This window comes from Erythrolamprus reginae, chromosome 3 (genome assembly GCF_031021105.1).
Source record: "Erythrolamprus reginae isolate rEryReg1 chromosome 3, rEryReg1.hap1, whole genome shotgun sequence".
NCBI lineage: Eukaryota > Metazoa > Chordata > Lepidosauria > Squamata > Dipsadidae > Erythrolamprus > Erythrolamprus reginae.
In genome coordinates, this window is record NC_091952.1 from 65,020,896 (window position 1) to 65,036,346 (window position 15,451).

At 37.3% G+C, this 15,451-nt stretch overlaps 1 protein-coding gene across 4 annotated transcripts in view; it reads left to right on the forward strand.

Annotated features, from left to right (window-relative positions):
* TAFA3 (TAFA chemokine like family member 3) overlaps window positions 1-15,451 on the forward strand; it is a 112,661-nt gene that overhangs the window by 88,324 nt on the left and 8,886 nt on the right. For all 4 annotated transcript variants that reach the window (XM_070745634.1, XM_070745635.1, XM_070745638.1 and 1 more), the window contains exon 5: window positions 14,775-14,899. In XM_070745634.1, the coding sequence (XP_070601735.1) occupies window positions 14,775-14,899 (125 nt within the window). The remainder of the gene's footprint in view (window positions 1-14,774; window positions 14,900-15,451) is intronic.

Genomic DNA, 15,451 nt, shown 5'->3' on the forward strand with positions numbered 1-15,451 from the left:
ACCTTTTTTGAGCCGCGGCACATTTTTTACATTTACAAAACCATGGGGCACATTGAGGAGGGGGCGGCTAAAAAAAGGTTGGACAAAAAAATTCTCTCTTCTTCCCTTTTGCTCTATTTCTCTCTCCCTCTGTCTCTCCCTCTTTTTTCTCTCTCTCTCCATCCCTTTCTCTCTTCCTTCTTTCCTCTTTTCTGCTCTTTCTCTCTCCCTCCCTACTTCCCTCTATGTCTTTCTCTCTCTCTCTTGCTTTCTTTCTTTCTCTTTCTTTCTCTCTCTTGCTTTCTTTCTCTCTTGTTCTCTTTCTCTCTCTCTCTTTCTTTCTCTCTCTTGCTTTCTTTCTCTCTCTCTCTTGCTTTCTTTCTCTCTTGTTCTCTTTCTCTCTCTTTCTTTCTCTCTCTTGCTTTCTTTCTCTCTCTCTCTCTCTTTCTTTCTTTCTCTCTTGTTTTCTTTCTCTCTCTCTTGCTCTTTCTTTCTCTTGTTTTCTTTCTCTGAGCTTCGCGGCACACCTGACCATGTCTCGTGGCACACTAGTGTGCCACGGCACACTGGTTGAAAAACACTGACTTAGATATCCAAAATGTGAAATTAATTGAATCTTGCAAAAAGAAATATCATAGCTCACGACTAAAATTTTTGTATTGAAGAGATATACTCTTATTAGTTTCCTATTCTTCCTAGAAATTTGTGGCCACCAACACCTTGCCACTACTGGAAACGAAATCTGATGTGGAATAAAAAATATACAAAACAGGCCAGGAAGCCTAGGCCAGTCACAACGCCTTCCTCAATAGTATAGATACAATGGTATGTTATCAACTGCTTAGTATTTTTTAAAGGAAATTGGTACAGTAAATACTGTAGTCAATTTGCTATTTTAAGTGATATTCTTCCTCTCCCCTGGGAAAAAAAGGATTTGCTTTGCTAAGAGATTTAGGACATAAGGTACCAAGATATATTTAATGGAGGAAATGAATTACAGAAAAAAAAGGTAGCTTTTTGTATATGCATTTGATAGTTCATAATTGTATAGTAAGATGTGAATTAATTATTTAACTGATTTTAGAAAAACAGTGACTCTTCCACTTATTCAGAAAATTGACTATAGATTTTTCTTCCTATAAAGAGCTTTTCCATTGAAACTGTAATTATTGCCCAGTTCTGACTTCAGAAGCCAATATTTTGGATGCAATTGTATCTTATTTTAACTCAAAAAGGGATGTGTTTTAAAATCAACATTTCCTTTCCCCCCACACTTGTTGGAGGGTCAATTTAGCTATAATATCTCCGATTCCGTCCCTGAAATCTACTTTTAAAAGTAGGAAAACTTGTTACTATAAAGTAGGCGTAACACATAGGAATAAAAGCATGCAATCTAATCACCTGTGCAAACTGCTAAAAAAAACCTCTGAGCCCATCTATATTTTATTGAATAGTGTCATTTGGGATCTATTTGAAATGGCTCAAAGCCTCTGCTGGTACATTATTGATTGGCTTGGCAGCTTAGTTGGTGCAAATGGATTTATATGTGATGCCAAGAAACTACTTAAAAAACATAGGATACTATTCCCCTGAAAGACTAGCATTTCTTAGCAGCTTTGGAAAAGTGCTTTGGTTTATGTGAACAAAGCATTTCCCTAAAATTACCATTGAGATTTCATTGAAATCATCGTGCAGGCAAGAGTTTCCAGTCAAACATATAGTTCTTTTGCCATTCCTTAGCAATTAAAGTGCGAAGAAAAAATAAAAATAAAAGGGAAAAAGAAATATGAATGTCAGAAGGATTTGAATGGAATGGAATAGAATAGAATAGCTACAGATGTTGCCTTCAAATGACTGAGTTATTGTAACGTTATGGGAAATTCAGAAACATTCTACTTGAAAACAGAAAATTTTAAGATTATATGGAAGGTGCTTATGGATGGTAGTAGTTTTATATAGGTAGTCCTTGACTTATGACCACAATTGACCTCCAAATTTCTGTTGTTAAGTGAGACATTGTTAAGTGAGTTTTGCCCCATTTTATGACTTTCATTCCACAGTTAAGTGAATCACTGCAATTGATAATCACTGCAGTAACATGGTTATTCAATGATCTGTCTTTCCCATTGCCTTTGTTGGTCAGAAGGTTGAAAAAGGGGATCAGTGACCCCAGTCCACAGCAATGGTCATAAGTATGAACTAGTTGCCAAGCATCTGAATTTTGGTCAAATGATCATGGGGATGCTTCAAAGGTTGTAGCTGTGAAAAACGGTCATAACTCACTTTTTTCAGTGCTGTTGTAACTCGTCACTCAATGAACTGTTGTAAGTGGAGAACTACCTGTATAGGGCATATGTACCAGGCATATTCAGTATATACTAATAGAAGAATAACAGAATGGATGAATAGATGCTGGGCTTCTGGCAAATTTAAATGGCTGCTAAATGCATGCTATTTATTCCGTTGCCCTGGTGACTTCAACAATAATTTGTATCTATAAGCACTACCAGAGAACAGGAATCTTAGAATAGAAAAATAAATGAACTGACTTTACTAAAAAGAAAAAAGAAAAGGAGAGCAAAAAAAAAATAGAATGGAATCGAAAACTATGTGGTTAAAAAAAATTCCTGCCTTCGACCTTATCATGGACATATGTTTAGACGTCTACTTCTGTATGGAAATGAAGAGGCCAATTCCAGAAATCATTGTAGATACAATTATAAATATTTTATATAACACTTACAATATCTTTATTGAAGAAAGGGATTTAGGTCCCTTTTGTAATCAAAGTTGTATTTCCAGCATTAAAGACTGAAGATTTTTAGAAGGTACTGAGTTTATGTATTTATTTATTTATTTGACCCTTATTGACATGATCAATTTCAGGTTAATCTCTAATATAAATGGGATTTCTTTTGTGATAATGGGGATATTAATACTTTAAAATAACTTTTGAAACTGATTTCTCTTAAACTGGAAAGCCAACATGTGTAGTTAAAGCAAATGTAACATTTTAGTCCAGATGCTTTAGCAGCATCCAAAATTCTTGTCTTACTGTCAATACTGAAATTTATTTTGGACAATTGTAAAACTGTAAGATCTTTTTCAGTCAATTATTGTGAAGACGGAGGTTAGTTATTTGCAAGAACTTTAAAATGAAGCATTAGAATTCTCTGTATTTTAGGAAAGGCTGATGGTAGTCAATAGGCAGTTATGATTCCCGAATTAGAGGTTTCAAAATATGAGAGAGAAAAAGGAAGAAGATCTAGCGAACCTTTTAATGGTACTTCTAGCAGAGGTACTACATGTGGAAAAAAGGGAAATGCAGAATAGCATTGAGATTTATAGAGTTTAGACATACTATGCCCCATGCCATAAGCTACTGCGTGAAGTTCACATAAGATTTTCTAAAAAGACAGTGAGGGATGAAATTTATATAGGGACTAATTTATAAATTTATAGGACTAGAGATGAGTCATTGATATATGATTGTGACTCTTAAATAAATACCTAGACGAATTAGAGAGCAAAGGAGGAACTATAATTTTCTCTCCTCGCAACTAGTGAAAAATAAGACTTGACACTTTGGATAAAGCTCCAGAGTTTTATAATCAGTATGTAGGAATGGATGAAGAACAAGAGAGTGGATAGGTATTGGAAGAGGAAAGCCAGGAAGATCATCAGGTAGAAGGGAAGAAAGGAGAATGTGGAACAAGACAGAGGTAGACAACAATAAGAAAATAGAAGGGCAAAGGCAAGGATACAAAAGGAGACAAGACAAAGTATAGGAATGTGGACAACCAGTAGATAATAGGATGGAAGAAGAAATTAAATTAATATCACTTAATATAAATGGGTTGAATTCACAAGTTAAAAGAAAGTTAGTATTTTCCAAACTTCAAAAACAGAAGGCAGACATTATTTGTTTACAAGAAACACACATTAAAAAACAGCAAGGTTGCATTCTAGAATTTCCAAAAATAGGAAAATTACATTTGGCATTGGCACAAAAAAAGGGAGAGAGGTATAGCAGTATATATTAAAGAAAGGTTAAAACCAAGATAGTTATATGCGGATGAAGAAGTGAGAACACTACTAATAGAACTATTAATAAGACAAAAATGTACACCCCTGGCAGTCATATAGGTGCCCAATACAACTCAGGGGGAATATTACAGTAAATTGCATAAGAAGATAGTAGAACTATAATTTGAGAATATTTGTCTGATAGGACATTTTAATGCAGTAGTAGACTCAAAGGAAGATTATAAAAGTGGTAAAAATAAGAAGAAGAGAATTGAATCTGAAAGATACTTGGAGAAAATTTAATCCACAAAAAAATCAATACACTTTCTTTTCTAACTCATACAGTTCATGGTCCAGGATAGACATAGTATGGATGGATATGGAATTGGGTGATAATATAATGGAAGTAGAGATTGTAGCAAATTCATGGGTAGATCATAACCCAATAATAGTGAAATGGAAGGGAAGAATAAAAAGAAAGATAGACCATGAACCAGAGTGTCTTAATAGAAAGAAAGTACGGTATGTTGAATGGATAGAAAAAGAATTGGACCTGTTTTTGCAATAAAACAGAAATGGATATACAACTTTATAGAATGTATGGGATACCAAGAAGGTACAGTATATCTAGAGGATTAACAATAGCCTATATGGCAAAACAGAATAGGGGGGGGGGGGAAGCACAGCAATTGGAACTGCAGAAGAAACGTGAAGAATTAGAAGTTAGGATGCAATATTCTCAAGATAAGAAAATTAAGAGAGAAAAAGAAATGATTAAGCATAAAATTATTTTAATTACTCAGGAAGAAATAGTTCAGAAGATTAGATAAATGAGACAAAGCTATTTTGAACATACACATAAACCAGATGGAATTCCTGCAGAATTCTATAACGAAATATATCATCCAATGGACTCATTACTATTAAAGGTATACTGTATAATGAAATATTGGAGCAGACAAAACTTCCTAAGTCTTGGACAGAGTCACTAATAACCTTTATACCCAAAGAAGACACAGATAAGCATCACTACCTTGCTTTCATTAGAAACTGTGATTTTTAGGCTCATGCAGGTCTTTCTCCTGAACACTGCAACAAGGAAGAGTCATGTTTAAACAAAGAACAATAGTCAACTTAAACTATGTTGGAGAAAACAAATTATTCTTTATGAGTCAGACTTGTCAACAAACCATCACATACGCTAATCAGACCTAATGAGAGATCCTGCTTAGTTTGAATGAACTGGTAGAATTGACTGCAGTGGCAGAGAAGAGGAAACAGGCAGCCTGAGGCTTGCTGCTTTGTGCTCAGGAGGGCAGCACATCATGCAACATTGCTTGCTTATTCGTCACTTTTCCGTATTCTCAGCTTTTGCACTGTAGCTGCATTGCCATGATATAGGAGGGAGCTGACAGGCAAAGTGAAATCAGTGTGTTGCTGGCAGGTCAACAGAGGCAGACTGAGATCCTCTTGCCTGTGTTTAGTTTACCAGACCTAAAAGCTTGTGGAGGCAAAAGCCCTGAGAAAAACAGAGAACCTTGAGGTCCCAAATCCCAGCTGTAGTTAACCTTTCACGACAGCTTGTTCTTGATCAGTTGTCATTAATATGTCTAGGACCTTTAAAGCTGTCCCAAGGCAGCAAAGTACTAATGGAAGAATACATATTTTCCAACCAATGTTGGTGTGCTGTGTGCTTCCTGTCAACGTCTATCAATCCTTATTCTTCCTTTAAGAATGAAACATTGGCCCTGGCTTTGCAGAATATGACTGGTGGACACTTCCAGTTTTGAACATGGTTCCCTCCCCTCAACTCTGGCTACCTGTAGGCTTGGTTATGGGTCTTGCATTCATATTATTCCAGTGTTACCCTGTATGATGACATATAATTTTTTCTGTAAAAAGCACAACTAATGAAGATATATTTTAAAGTTTTCTTCCTGGATACTTGCTCCAATCAGCATTGTATCTTGTGGGTTAGGGAATTACGATGCAATCTTGAAAGCATTTCCCATTCTACTTTTTCTTCATTTGTTCCTTGCTAAATATTAAGTCCTAGCCAGACATTATATTATAATGTTATCCAGAATGGCAGAATATTGGCATAAACATTCCTGCCACAATGACCAAGTCTATTTTGCTTTAATAATGAAATCAGTGAGTGGTACTGTAATTATTGTATTAATGTGAGACACATTAAGGAAAGTGATTGATGAGTGCACCTACCTTATTTTTTGGAGTATAAGATGCACTGGAGTATAGGATGCACCTTAATTTGGGGGAACAAAACAAAAAATGTGGAAGTTTAAAAAATATTGTAATTTTTGCTTGGGGATTTCTGGTGGACAAAAAGAGAATGTAAAAAAAAATTGGTGTGAGGGATTTGGTTTCCTCATGTCATATTTGTCAACAAACCGAGGCTATCTGTGGGTGGGTTTTTTTTGGTATGGCATAGCAAAATGAAGCATAGTGCATAAAATTCACAGAAACAAGATATAAAATGTGTACCGAAATGTAAAAACACCAAAGCAGTGAGTTATTTTACAAACACACAATATGGGTGATGAATACAATTAAAAAGTTTGATTCTAGTTAAGTATTGTCCAGATTTTCCTTGGAAGATCAAAGGCAAAAGGGCATTGTATATAATTCAATGTAGACTAGCCTTTTTGTGGTGCATCTCAGGAAATGTGACTTTGTCACTACTAAATAGTTTATAAATTCCGGCTGCTGGATCTTACAAGGATTTCCCAGCAAGAAGCAGTAGCATGAAAACTTCTTTCCATGCTAAGCATGATAATTCTGTTCTCCTTGAGACACAGTTTCTTTTATTAATGATCTCTCAGACATGCATGTTTTTTTAAAAACCTTTCCCCCTTTAGTGGTTTTGTTTATCAAGATGGATCTTTTTGTTCCATGTAAAGGACAACCTTCTATTCTAGAAACTGTCCATAGGTTTCTTGGCCACTTTTTCAGATATGATTGCATCTTAGTTTTGGAAAGTTTTTTTCAGTTACTAGACATTCATATTCATCCGTTATCAACTTATGTGATACCATGGAAATAACCTTGAAAAAAAAGGTGTTAAGACAACAACAGGTGTAGAAGCATGTGTTAAGTCAAGGGAGGTTAAGAAAATATTAGAAAAAGCTTCAGATTGGCTTCTCCCAGGCCCTGTAGGGTATAAGAAGAAGAGAAACCAAAATCACATACAGACTTTATTTATTTATTTATTTATTTACTTGCTTATTTATTTATTTATTCTTTGTCCAATATACAATACATATGGAATGAAATAGACATTAAGTAGTATACAGTATATAGGGATAGTAAGTAAAAAAGAAGAGGAGTGGATGAGAGGGAGAGAATATATAGGATATATGAGAAAAGGAAAGGTAATTGGACAGGGGACGTTAGGCACATCAGTGCACTTATGTACGCCCCTTACTGGCCTCTTAGGAACCTGGAGAGGTCAATCGTGGAGAGTCTAAGGGAGAAATGTTGGGGGTTGGGAGTAGACACTATAGAGTCCGGTAATGAGTTCCACGCATCGACGACTCGATTGTTAAAGTCATATTTTTTATAGTCAAGTTTGGAGCGGTTAATATTAAGTTTGAATCTGTTGCATGCTCTTGTGTTGTTGCGGTTGAAGGTGAAGTAGTTGTTGACTGGAAGGACATTGCAGCATATGATCTTGTAGGCAATACTTAAATCGTGTTTTAGGCGCCGCAATTCTAAGCTTTCAAGACCTAGGATAGTTAGTCTGTTTTCGTAAGGTATTCTGTTTCGAGTGGAGGAGTGAAGGGCTCTTCTGGTGAAATATCTTTGGACGTTTTCGATAGTGTTGATGTCTGAAGTGTGGTGTGGGTTCCAGACAGATGAGCTGTATTCGAGGATGGGTCTGGCATAAGTTTTGTAGGCTCTAGTCAGTAGTGTGAGATTGCCAGAGCAGAAGCTACGTAGGATCAGGTTAACAACTCTGGAAGCCTTTTTGGCGATATAGTTGCAGTGGGCTTTAGCACTTAGGTCATTTGATATTAGTATTCCAAGGTCTTTTACTGAATGTGGGTTGGCTGTGAGGGTTTGTTTATTCAGTTCATATATGAGGTTTGGATTCTTTTTGCCGATGTGGAGGGTAGAGCATTTGTTGGTTGATATTTGAAGTTGCCAGGTGTTAGACCAATCTGAAACAAGGTCAAGGTCTTTTTGGAGAGTGAGTCTATTCTTGTCTGTCTCAATAAAGCATAATTCTATGAAATCATTTCTGATAAAACTAACATCTCATCATCAGGAGTCAAATGAGTAGACAAAAAAGTGGTGCTGGAACAATATTTGTCTTTGCTATGTATGCTATGAACACCCACCTCCTGAAATGCGATGTTCTTTTTTTGCCTCCTCAAGCCCTGTTTTTGGAATGGAGAGAAAAGTGTTTTCAGGCTGCAGTGCCGGCCAGAGCCACCCACCACCCACCCATCCCCATTCAAAAAATGGGGCATGAGGAGGTAAAAAAGAGCATCATGTTTCAGGCAATGGGTGATTCCGGCTGGCACTGCGGCCCCAAAACACTTTCCACCCTGATTCCAAAAACGGGGCATCCAGCTGGCGCTGCCCGCCACCTGAAACGCAATGCTCTTTTTTGATCTCTGCATGCTCCATTTTTGAAATGGGGAGGAAAGTGTTTTCAGGCAGAAGTGCCATGATCCCTGTTGTGGTTAGCGCTGGCCCTGCAGGCGTGTTTTGCCCCTGGTGGAATCTGCTGATGAAGGCTCCTCTGACCAAGAAGACATGAGTCACAGGGAGGAGGAGAGTGTGGCAGACAGCTCAGAAGGAGATCAATTATCGAGCTCCTCCTTGGATTCAGAACAAGAGTTAATGATACAGCCACGCATGAGGAGAGCGATGCATAGGCAACAACAACTGAGAGATTATTATCAAAGAAAATGAGCCCACCTGTGGTTGGTTGTGGCTGTGGTAATCAGTGAGGCTGCTGTAAAGAGCAGCCTGTGGGTTTGGCCATTGTGGAGGATTATCTGATCCTTGTGTTTCGTGACTGCTTTGCTGACTTTGATCTTTGTGTGCTGATTTTCCCCCGCTTTGAAACTAACCCAGAGCAAAGTGTGTTTCACTTTGTGAAAGAAGAAGGACTGTGAATTGTCTCACAGCTGCAAGCTAAGTATCACAGAACTGATAAGGGACTTGTACAAATTACAAATTTGTGTGGAAACAAGTGCTCTTTGCTATACAAAAAGAGTGCTCTGTTTATTTGCATTTTCGATATAAAGAACATTGTTTTGAATTTTCAAACGTGTGTGTGTCTGAAATTGTATCTGTGCATTTTTGGGAGGATTCTACCAGAGAGCTCGACAGAACAATCCCTGATTCCAAAAATGTGTGGAGAACCAAAACAGCATTGCATTTTGGGGGGCAGGCAGCTCTAGTAGCACACCCCATTTTTGGAATTGAGGAGGAAAGAATTTTCAAGCGGAAACATCGACCAGAACTGCCTGCCACCTGAGATGTGATGAAAATGCTTTCCTCACCAGGCCAACTGGCAAGGCACCTTGCCTTATGCCTCCTGCACAGCGCCCACTTCATCAATCAAGTCCCTACCTTCCCCTGGCCATGAGTGGAAGTGATCCCTGCTGCCTGGAACTGTCCAAAAATGTGATGTGCAGAAGTCAAAAACCTCCAAAGGGAGGGGGCTGGTGGGTGGGTGGGGCTACATTTAGAATATAAGATACACCGAGTTTTTGACCCTCTTTTGGGGAGTAAAAACATGTGTCTTATACTCTGAAAAATAATGTAGTTCATTTTCCTTCACCAAATGTCACCTGCTAGCAGGAAAACCACAATTTTCTGTCTTTAACATGTGCTGGGGCAAGAATTTATGAATATTGGTAAGCACTTTGAATGATAATTAACCTGCTTGGTTTAATGAGTGGCAGACAGAAAGGTGTTCTGCATCTATAACATGTCAGTTACCAACTTCTCAATACAATATTCTTTTGGAATAATACTTTGTCTAAAAATAGCCCAGCTGATGGGTCACAGAAGCTGAGGGTGCAGTGAAGTATAAAAGAGTTCTCTAAGTGCCTCTGCTTGGCATATCCCCTCTTCTGTGTCTTAAGCTAGATCTGATCTGCCCATATATCAGAAAGAGCTGGAACTTCCTGTCTCTCCCTTCTTCTATGCAAAAACAGTAAAAACCTTACAATTACACTGATCAAAGCAGAATACAAATCAACATTCTGAACAGGATACACATTTGCAACAAAAAAAGAGTAATAAGCCAACTTCTTAAACACAAGTCTAGCAATGTTTTAAAAGAGTGCTAAACCCATCTGCGTAAGGAATATGCATAAACTATGTGTTGAAACTTTGTTTTTAAAGGTGGGTTTTTTAATTTTAAAAATACCTAGGTATTTTGTCATGCTACAATTTGTGATTCTCTATTTCTGGATTCTCAGTTTAGTCATGGGGGGAGGGAGCTGGAATTCACAATATCATTTCTGGGGTTCAGTTGTTTTTTCTTTGCTCACCCTCTGCTATTCTACCTTTTTCGTTGCTAAATTTTACATACCTTCTCTACTCGAATGGAAAGCTGATGGCAACCCACATAGTGTCACAGCAGTGTGTATTTGGACAATGAATTAATGAAACAATCCCAGGCAATGAAATGTAAACTTAATTTTTGAGTGTTGAATGTGTGGGTTTGACTGTCTGGGGGTGGAAGGGAGGGGGCTTTGCATCTGAGCTGTCTTAGTCTTGGAATTGATGAATTGATGGGAGATGACAGACAGATAGGAACAAAACAACACAGAAACACACATGCAGTTAACAGGCCAAGTGCTCTTTATTGGTATTTGTGCCTAATGCAGAATGCATTTACAACATTTTTAACGAGGAAACCAATTTTGAAATTATACAAAATAAAGCAATCAGAATTCCAGTTACACAAGAACCAATGTGCAACCTGTTCCAGATCAATCAGGAACCAGTATTCTTGAGGTTCCTTCAAAATGTACCAATTGAAAAAAAAAATCAAACAAATATCGGTTTTCAAGCATCAAATACAACAAGCCATTCACCCATTTCTGTTGCCTATGAGCTGCCGAGAGATATATCACTAATCAGTTCACTCTACCTCTAAAGAATGCCAGCCACAGCTGTTGGTGAAACACAGAACACAAAGGAAAACTAGTTTGTGGCCATTCAGCTTGAAAGTTCACCATTGTTTCAGTTTCAAGGAATTTTAACAATCAGACATCACAAAGAAAAAATGTTGACCTTGACAGTTGCATATAACATTCTTCTGTTTTAGGGAAGTTTAACTTTTCCACAGGGACCCATTCTGAAAAGTTTGCTTGGGGTCTAGAGATTTTTATTAGCAGTATGCCCTTGTGCATACATGTGGTTAAATTCACATAGTTATACAGTAATACCTCGTCTTACGAACCTAATTGTTTCCCGGGGGAGGTTTGAAAAGTTCGTAAGGCGAAACATTGTTTCCCATAAGAAACAATGAAAAATGAATTAATGTGTGCAACGGAAAAAAAACGCAAAAAAACCGCCGCCGCCCGGCTGTTTCAACCTGGAAGTTCGGCAAAAGTTCAGGTTCGGATGGCTGCCGAGAAGCCCCGCCGCCCGGCTGTCACCGTTTGAAACAGCCGGGGGGCTTCTCGGCGGCCTCCCGAACACTGAACCCGGAAGTTAGGGTTTGGCGTTCGGGTTCAGGAGGACGCTGGGAAGCCCCCGGCTGTTTCAAAAAGCGACAGCCGGGCGGTGGGGGCAGGTTTGTAAGACGGAAAACGTTCATAAGAAGAGGCAAAAAATATCCGAACCCCGGGTTCATATCTCGGGTTGTTCGTATGGCGAGGGGTTCATATCATGAGGTACCACTGTATTACATGTGCTCTAGATTTCAAATGTATATATGTTCTATGTAAACTTGCATACAATTAGTCATAGTTCTGCATGGCAGTGCTTTTAAGAAAAATAAGGGGGGGGGCAGAATTACGTTTAAAATGGAATAAATGACAATTTACAAATGGGCCTCCCCAATTTCAACACAACATTCTGACTCTATCACTCTCAAAGATATTGAATGAGGTATTACTTGCTTGCAGCTTTGTCTCCAAGAATAAGCATATGTTAGCTGCCATTAAGAATTGTTCAGAATTGAACCAGAACTGAAAATGGCAAAAGAAGAAAGTAAGAAAATAAACAAGAATTTGTGGGTGGCAGTACTTATGGCAGAGATGATAGCAAGTAAGATTAGTGGGAAGAAATGCTGCAATTTCTAGAAAAGCTAGTTAACTTCTTTTTAAAATAATATAGAAGTAAAAAAACCAAAAAGATACTACCATATAGGAGGCTAAGAGTTTGAATATTTGAGTAGAAGGATTGACTTTGCTGTTTAACAGTTTCTGAATAAAAATATATCTTTTCCTATCTATGAATTTTAAAAGTCGCATGCAAAAGTGCTTTGGGCTTCTAATCTTTAAAAAGATTTCCCCCTGTGGTGGAAAAGCCAATTTATAAGGCGGATGGCTTTGACTGAGAAAATTTAAGTTTCATACTGTTTTTTTGGCTGCTCAACTTCTTAACCTTCCAGATTTACTGTTGTTTTAATTACAATTGCCAAGATACTGTTCTATTCTTTTGCAGTGTAATTTTTGTTTAAGATTCATACATCAAATAAAACCTTTTTGCTGGTATCTATATACAGTGTTCCCTCGATTTTTGCGGGGGATGCGTTCTGAGGCCGCCTGCGAAAGTCGAATTTCCACGAAGTAGAGATGTGGAAGTAAATACACTATTTTTGGCTATGAATAGTGTCACAAGCCTTCCCTTAACACTTTAAACCCCTAAATTACCATTTCCCATTCCCTTAGCAACCATTTAGATTATTACTCACCATGTTTATTTATTAAAGTTTATTAAAAAAACTATTTATTAAAGGCGGACGAAAGTTTGGCGATGACGTATGATGTCATCGGGCTGAAAAAACCGTGGTATAGGGAAAAAAACCACAAAGTATTTTTTAATTAATATTTTTGAAAAACCAGAATCACCCGCGAAGTTCGAACCCGCGAAAATCGAGGGAACACTGTATACCACTCACTCATCATGAAATCTCCAGAACTGTAAAGCCTACAAACTTGAAACTTGGCATGTATGTTCCTTGTGGCTTCTAGGTGCTCACTAAGAAATAATTTTTTGAAATGGCCATCAGATCATTAGTATTTCCTATACAGTATTATATTATTTAACATGCTCTGATGCTAAGGAATTGAACATTCTACTCCCCCTCCCCACATGAAAAGAACTCTGTTCTAACTGCCAGTTGCCTTATATTAATACGCTCTGATGCTAAGGACTTACACATTCTACATACATTTTTCAAGTGTCAATGTATCAAGATTGATCATAACTACTCATTAATTTTCAAGCTTTAACTGTCCTTGATTTTATAGCGAAGCATGGTTATCTAACTACTGGTGTATTATATAAGAGACTTGTAATTATTTGCAATGTGGTTGTAATAGGAAGTTATAATTAATTTTAGTGATGATTGGATTTTAAAATGCATTCTTGTGTTTCTATAAAGCTCCTTTGTTTCATTACTCATTCTTTTATCATCTATTTATAAAAAGTAACCATATAGCCTTTTAATTTTTAAAGAAAGGTGAATACGTTATACTTCAGTGGTAAGAATGCACACCCTGAGTGTAAAAATCTTAAATTGATCTCCACCATCTCCATTCACAGAATTGGAGTGGACCATTTTGGATATAAAATCCAAGTTATGTGGAAAATGAAATGAAAAATTGTTGTTTTGCTTTCTGCATAATTGATGCCCACCATAGGAAATAATCTTTGATTTGCTTGATCAGTACCTGAACTTTGCATCGGATAGATTTTTTCAAGCGTGTTTGTGTGTATTTATGGAAAAGTGAAAATAATTGGCTTTCTCCGGGTCCCGTCGACCAAACAATGTCGTTTAGCGAGGCCCAGGGGAAGAGCCGGCGGCCCTGGCCTGCTGGAATCAACTCCCCCCAGAGATTAGAACAGCCCCCACCCTCCTTGTCTTTCGCAAACTACTCAAGACCCACCTTTGTCGCCAGGCATGGGGGAGTTAAGATATTCCTTCCCCTAGGCCATTACAAGTTATGCATGGTATGTTTGTGTTTATGTCTGGTTTTTTATAATTAGGGCTTTTAATGGTTTTATTAAATTGGATTGTTACATATTGTCTTTTACTATTGTTGTTAGCCACCCCGAGTTTGCGGAGAGGGGCGGCATACAAATCCAATCAATCAATCAATCAATCAATCAATCATTCAATAAATAAATAAATAAATCTCAAAAATTAGAATGGCTTTCCTTGTAACTATATTATGATATTATTTTTAACATGATTTCTTCCTTTCATAGCTGTGTTCCATGGCAGACTCTGGATGATATGAATTTTTGTCTCAGTTCGTATTTCAAAAATAATAAATTAATATATCTGCATATATATATATATATATATATATATATAATATTCACTATAGGACATTTAATTGGACATTGATTTCATCCATAGCCAGTCTGGAGCTGCAACAATAACATCTGATAATGTGTTGTGTGCTTCTTGCAATACATCGTGAAATCCTTACTTTGAGATCTTTGGATTTCACTGGAAGTATACATTTGAGTTAAGAAATAATACAGCATGAACTAATGAATTGCTAATGTTTTTAACAGCATCACTTGTTTTCTCATAGCATCAATAGTGGTTCAGAAGTGGTGGTGCCAAATGCAGCCATGTCTAGAAGGAGAGGAATGTAAAGTACTACCAGATTTGTCTGGATGGAGTTGCAGTACTGGAAACAAAGTAAAGACAACTAAGGTAGGTCTTATTTGAATAAATGTGACCTTGGTGAATGAGTGATAAGGTTCACCTATATTGGGCAAGCTTTATCATTTTTTAGGGTAATGTTTAAAAATCTAATGACTAGATGGACTGCTGAATGACAATTGCATTGATAGTTTTATTGCTTAGTACAGATGGGCTAAGAATGCCAAATATTACTGCTATCTAACGGCTCAGATATGCCACCTTATCTCTCAGCCATTGTCCAGGCCAACCATCCTATAATTCTAATTATAAAATAGTTTATAAAACCATGTTGAGAGAAAGAAAAAGAAACAATGGGGAGGCTATGTAAGAGGCTTTTATGGGTTAATTGACCCATGACCCTTTTTCTTGAGTTTAGCTTTTTATTAGTAAATTGCTACTATTGGGCCTGGCTATGAGGGATTGTTGTGATTGGTGCAGTGGCAGGAGGTAAAAATATAAAATAATATAAAAAGCCACATGACAGACAAGCAATGAAACACTGTAGTTGACAGGATGATTATATGGAGAAAGGCCATACTCCAGTAGTCATTTCCTATTTTC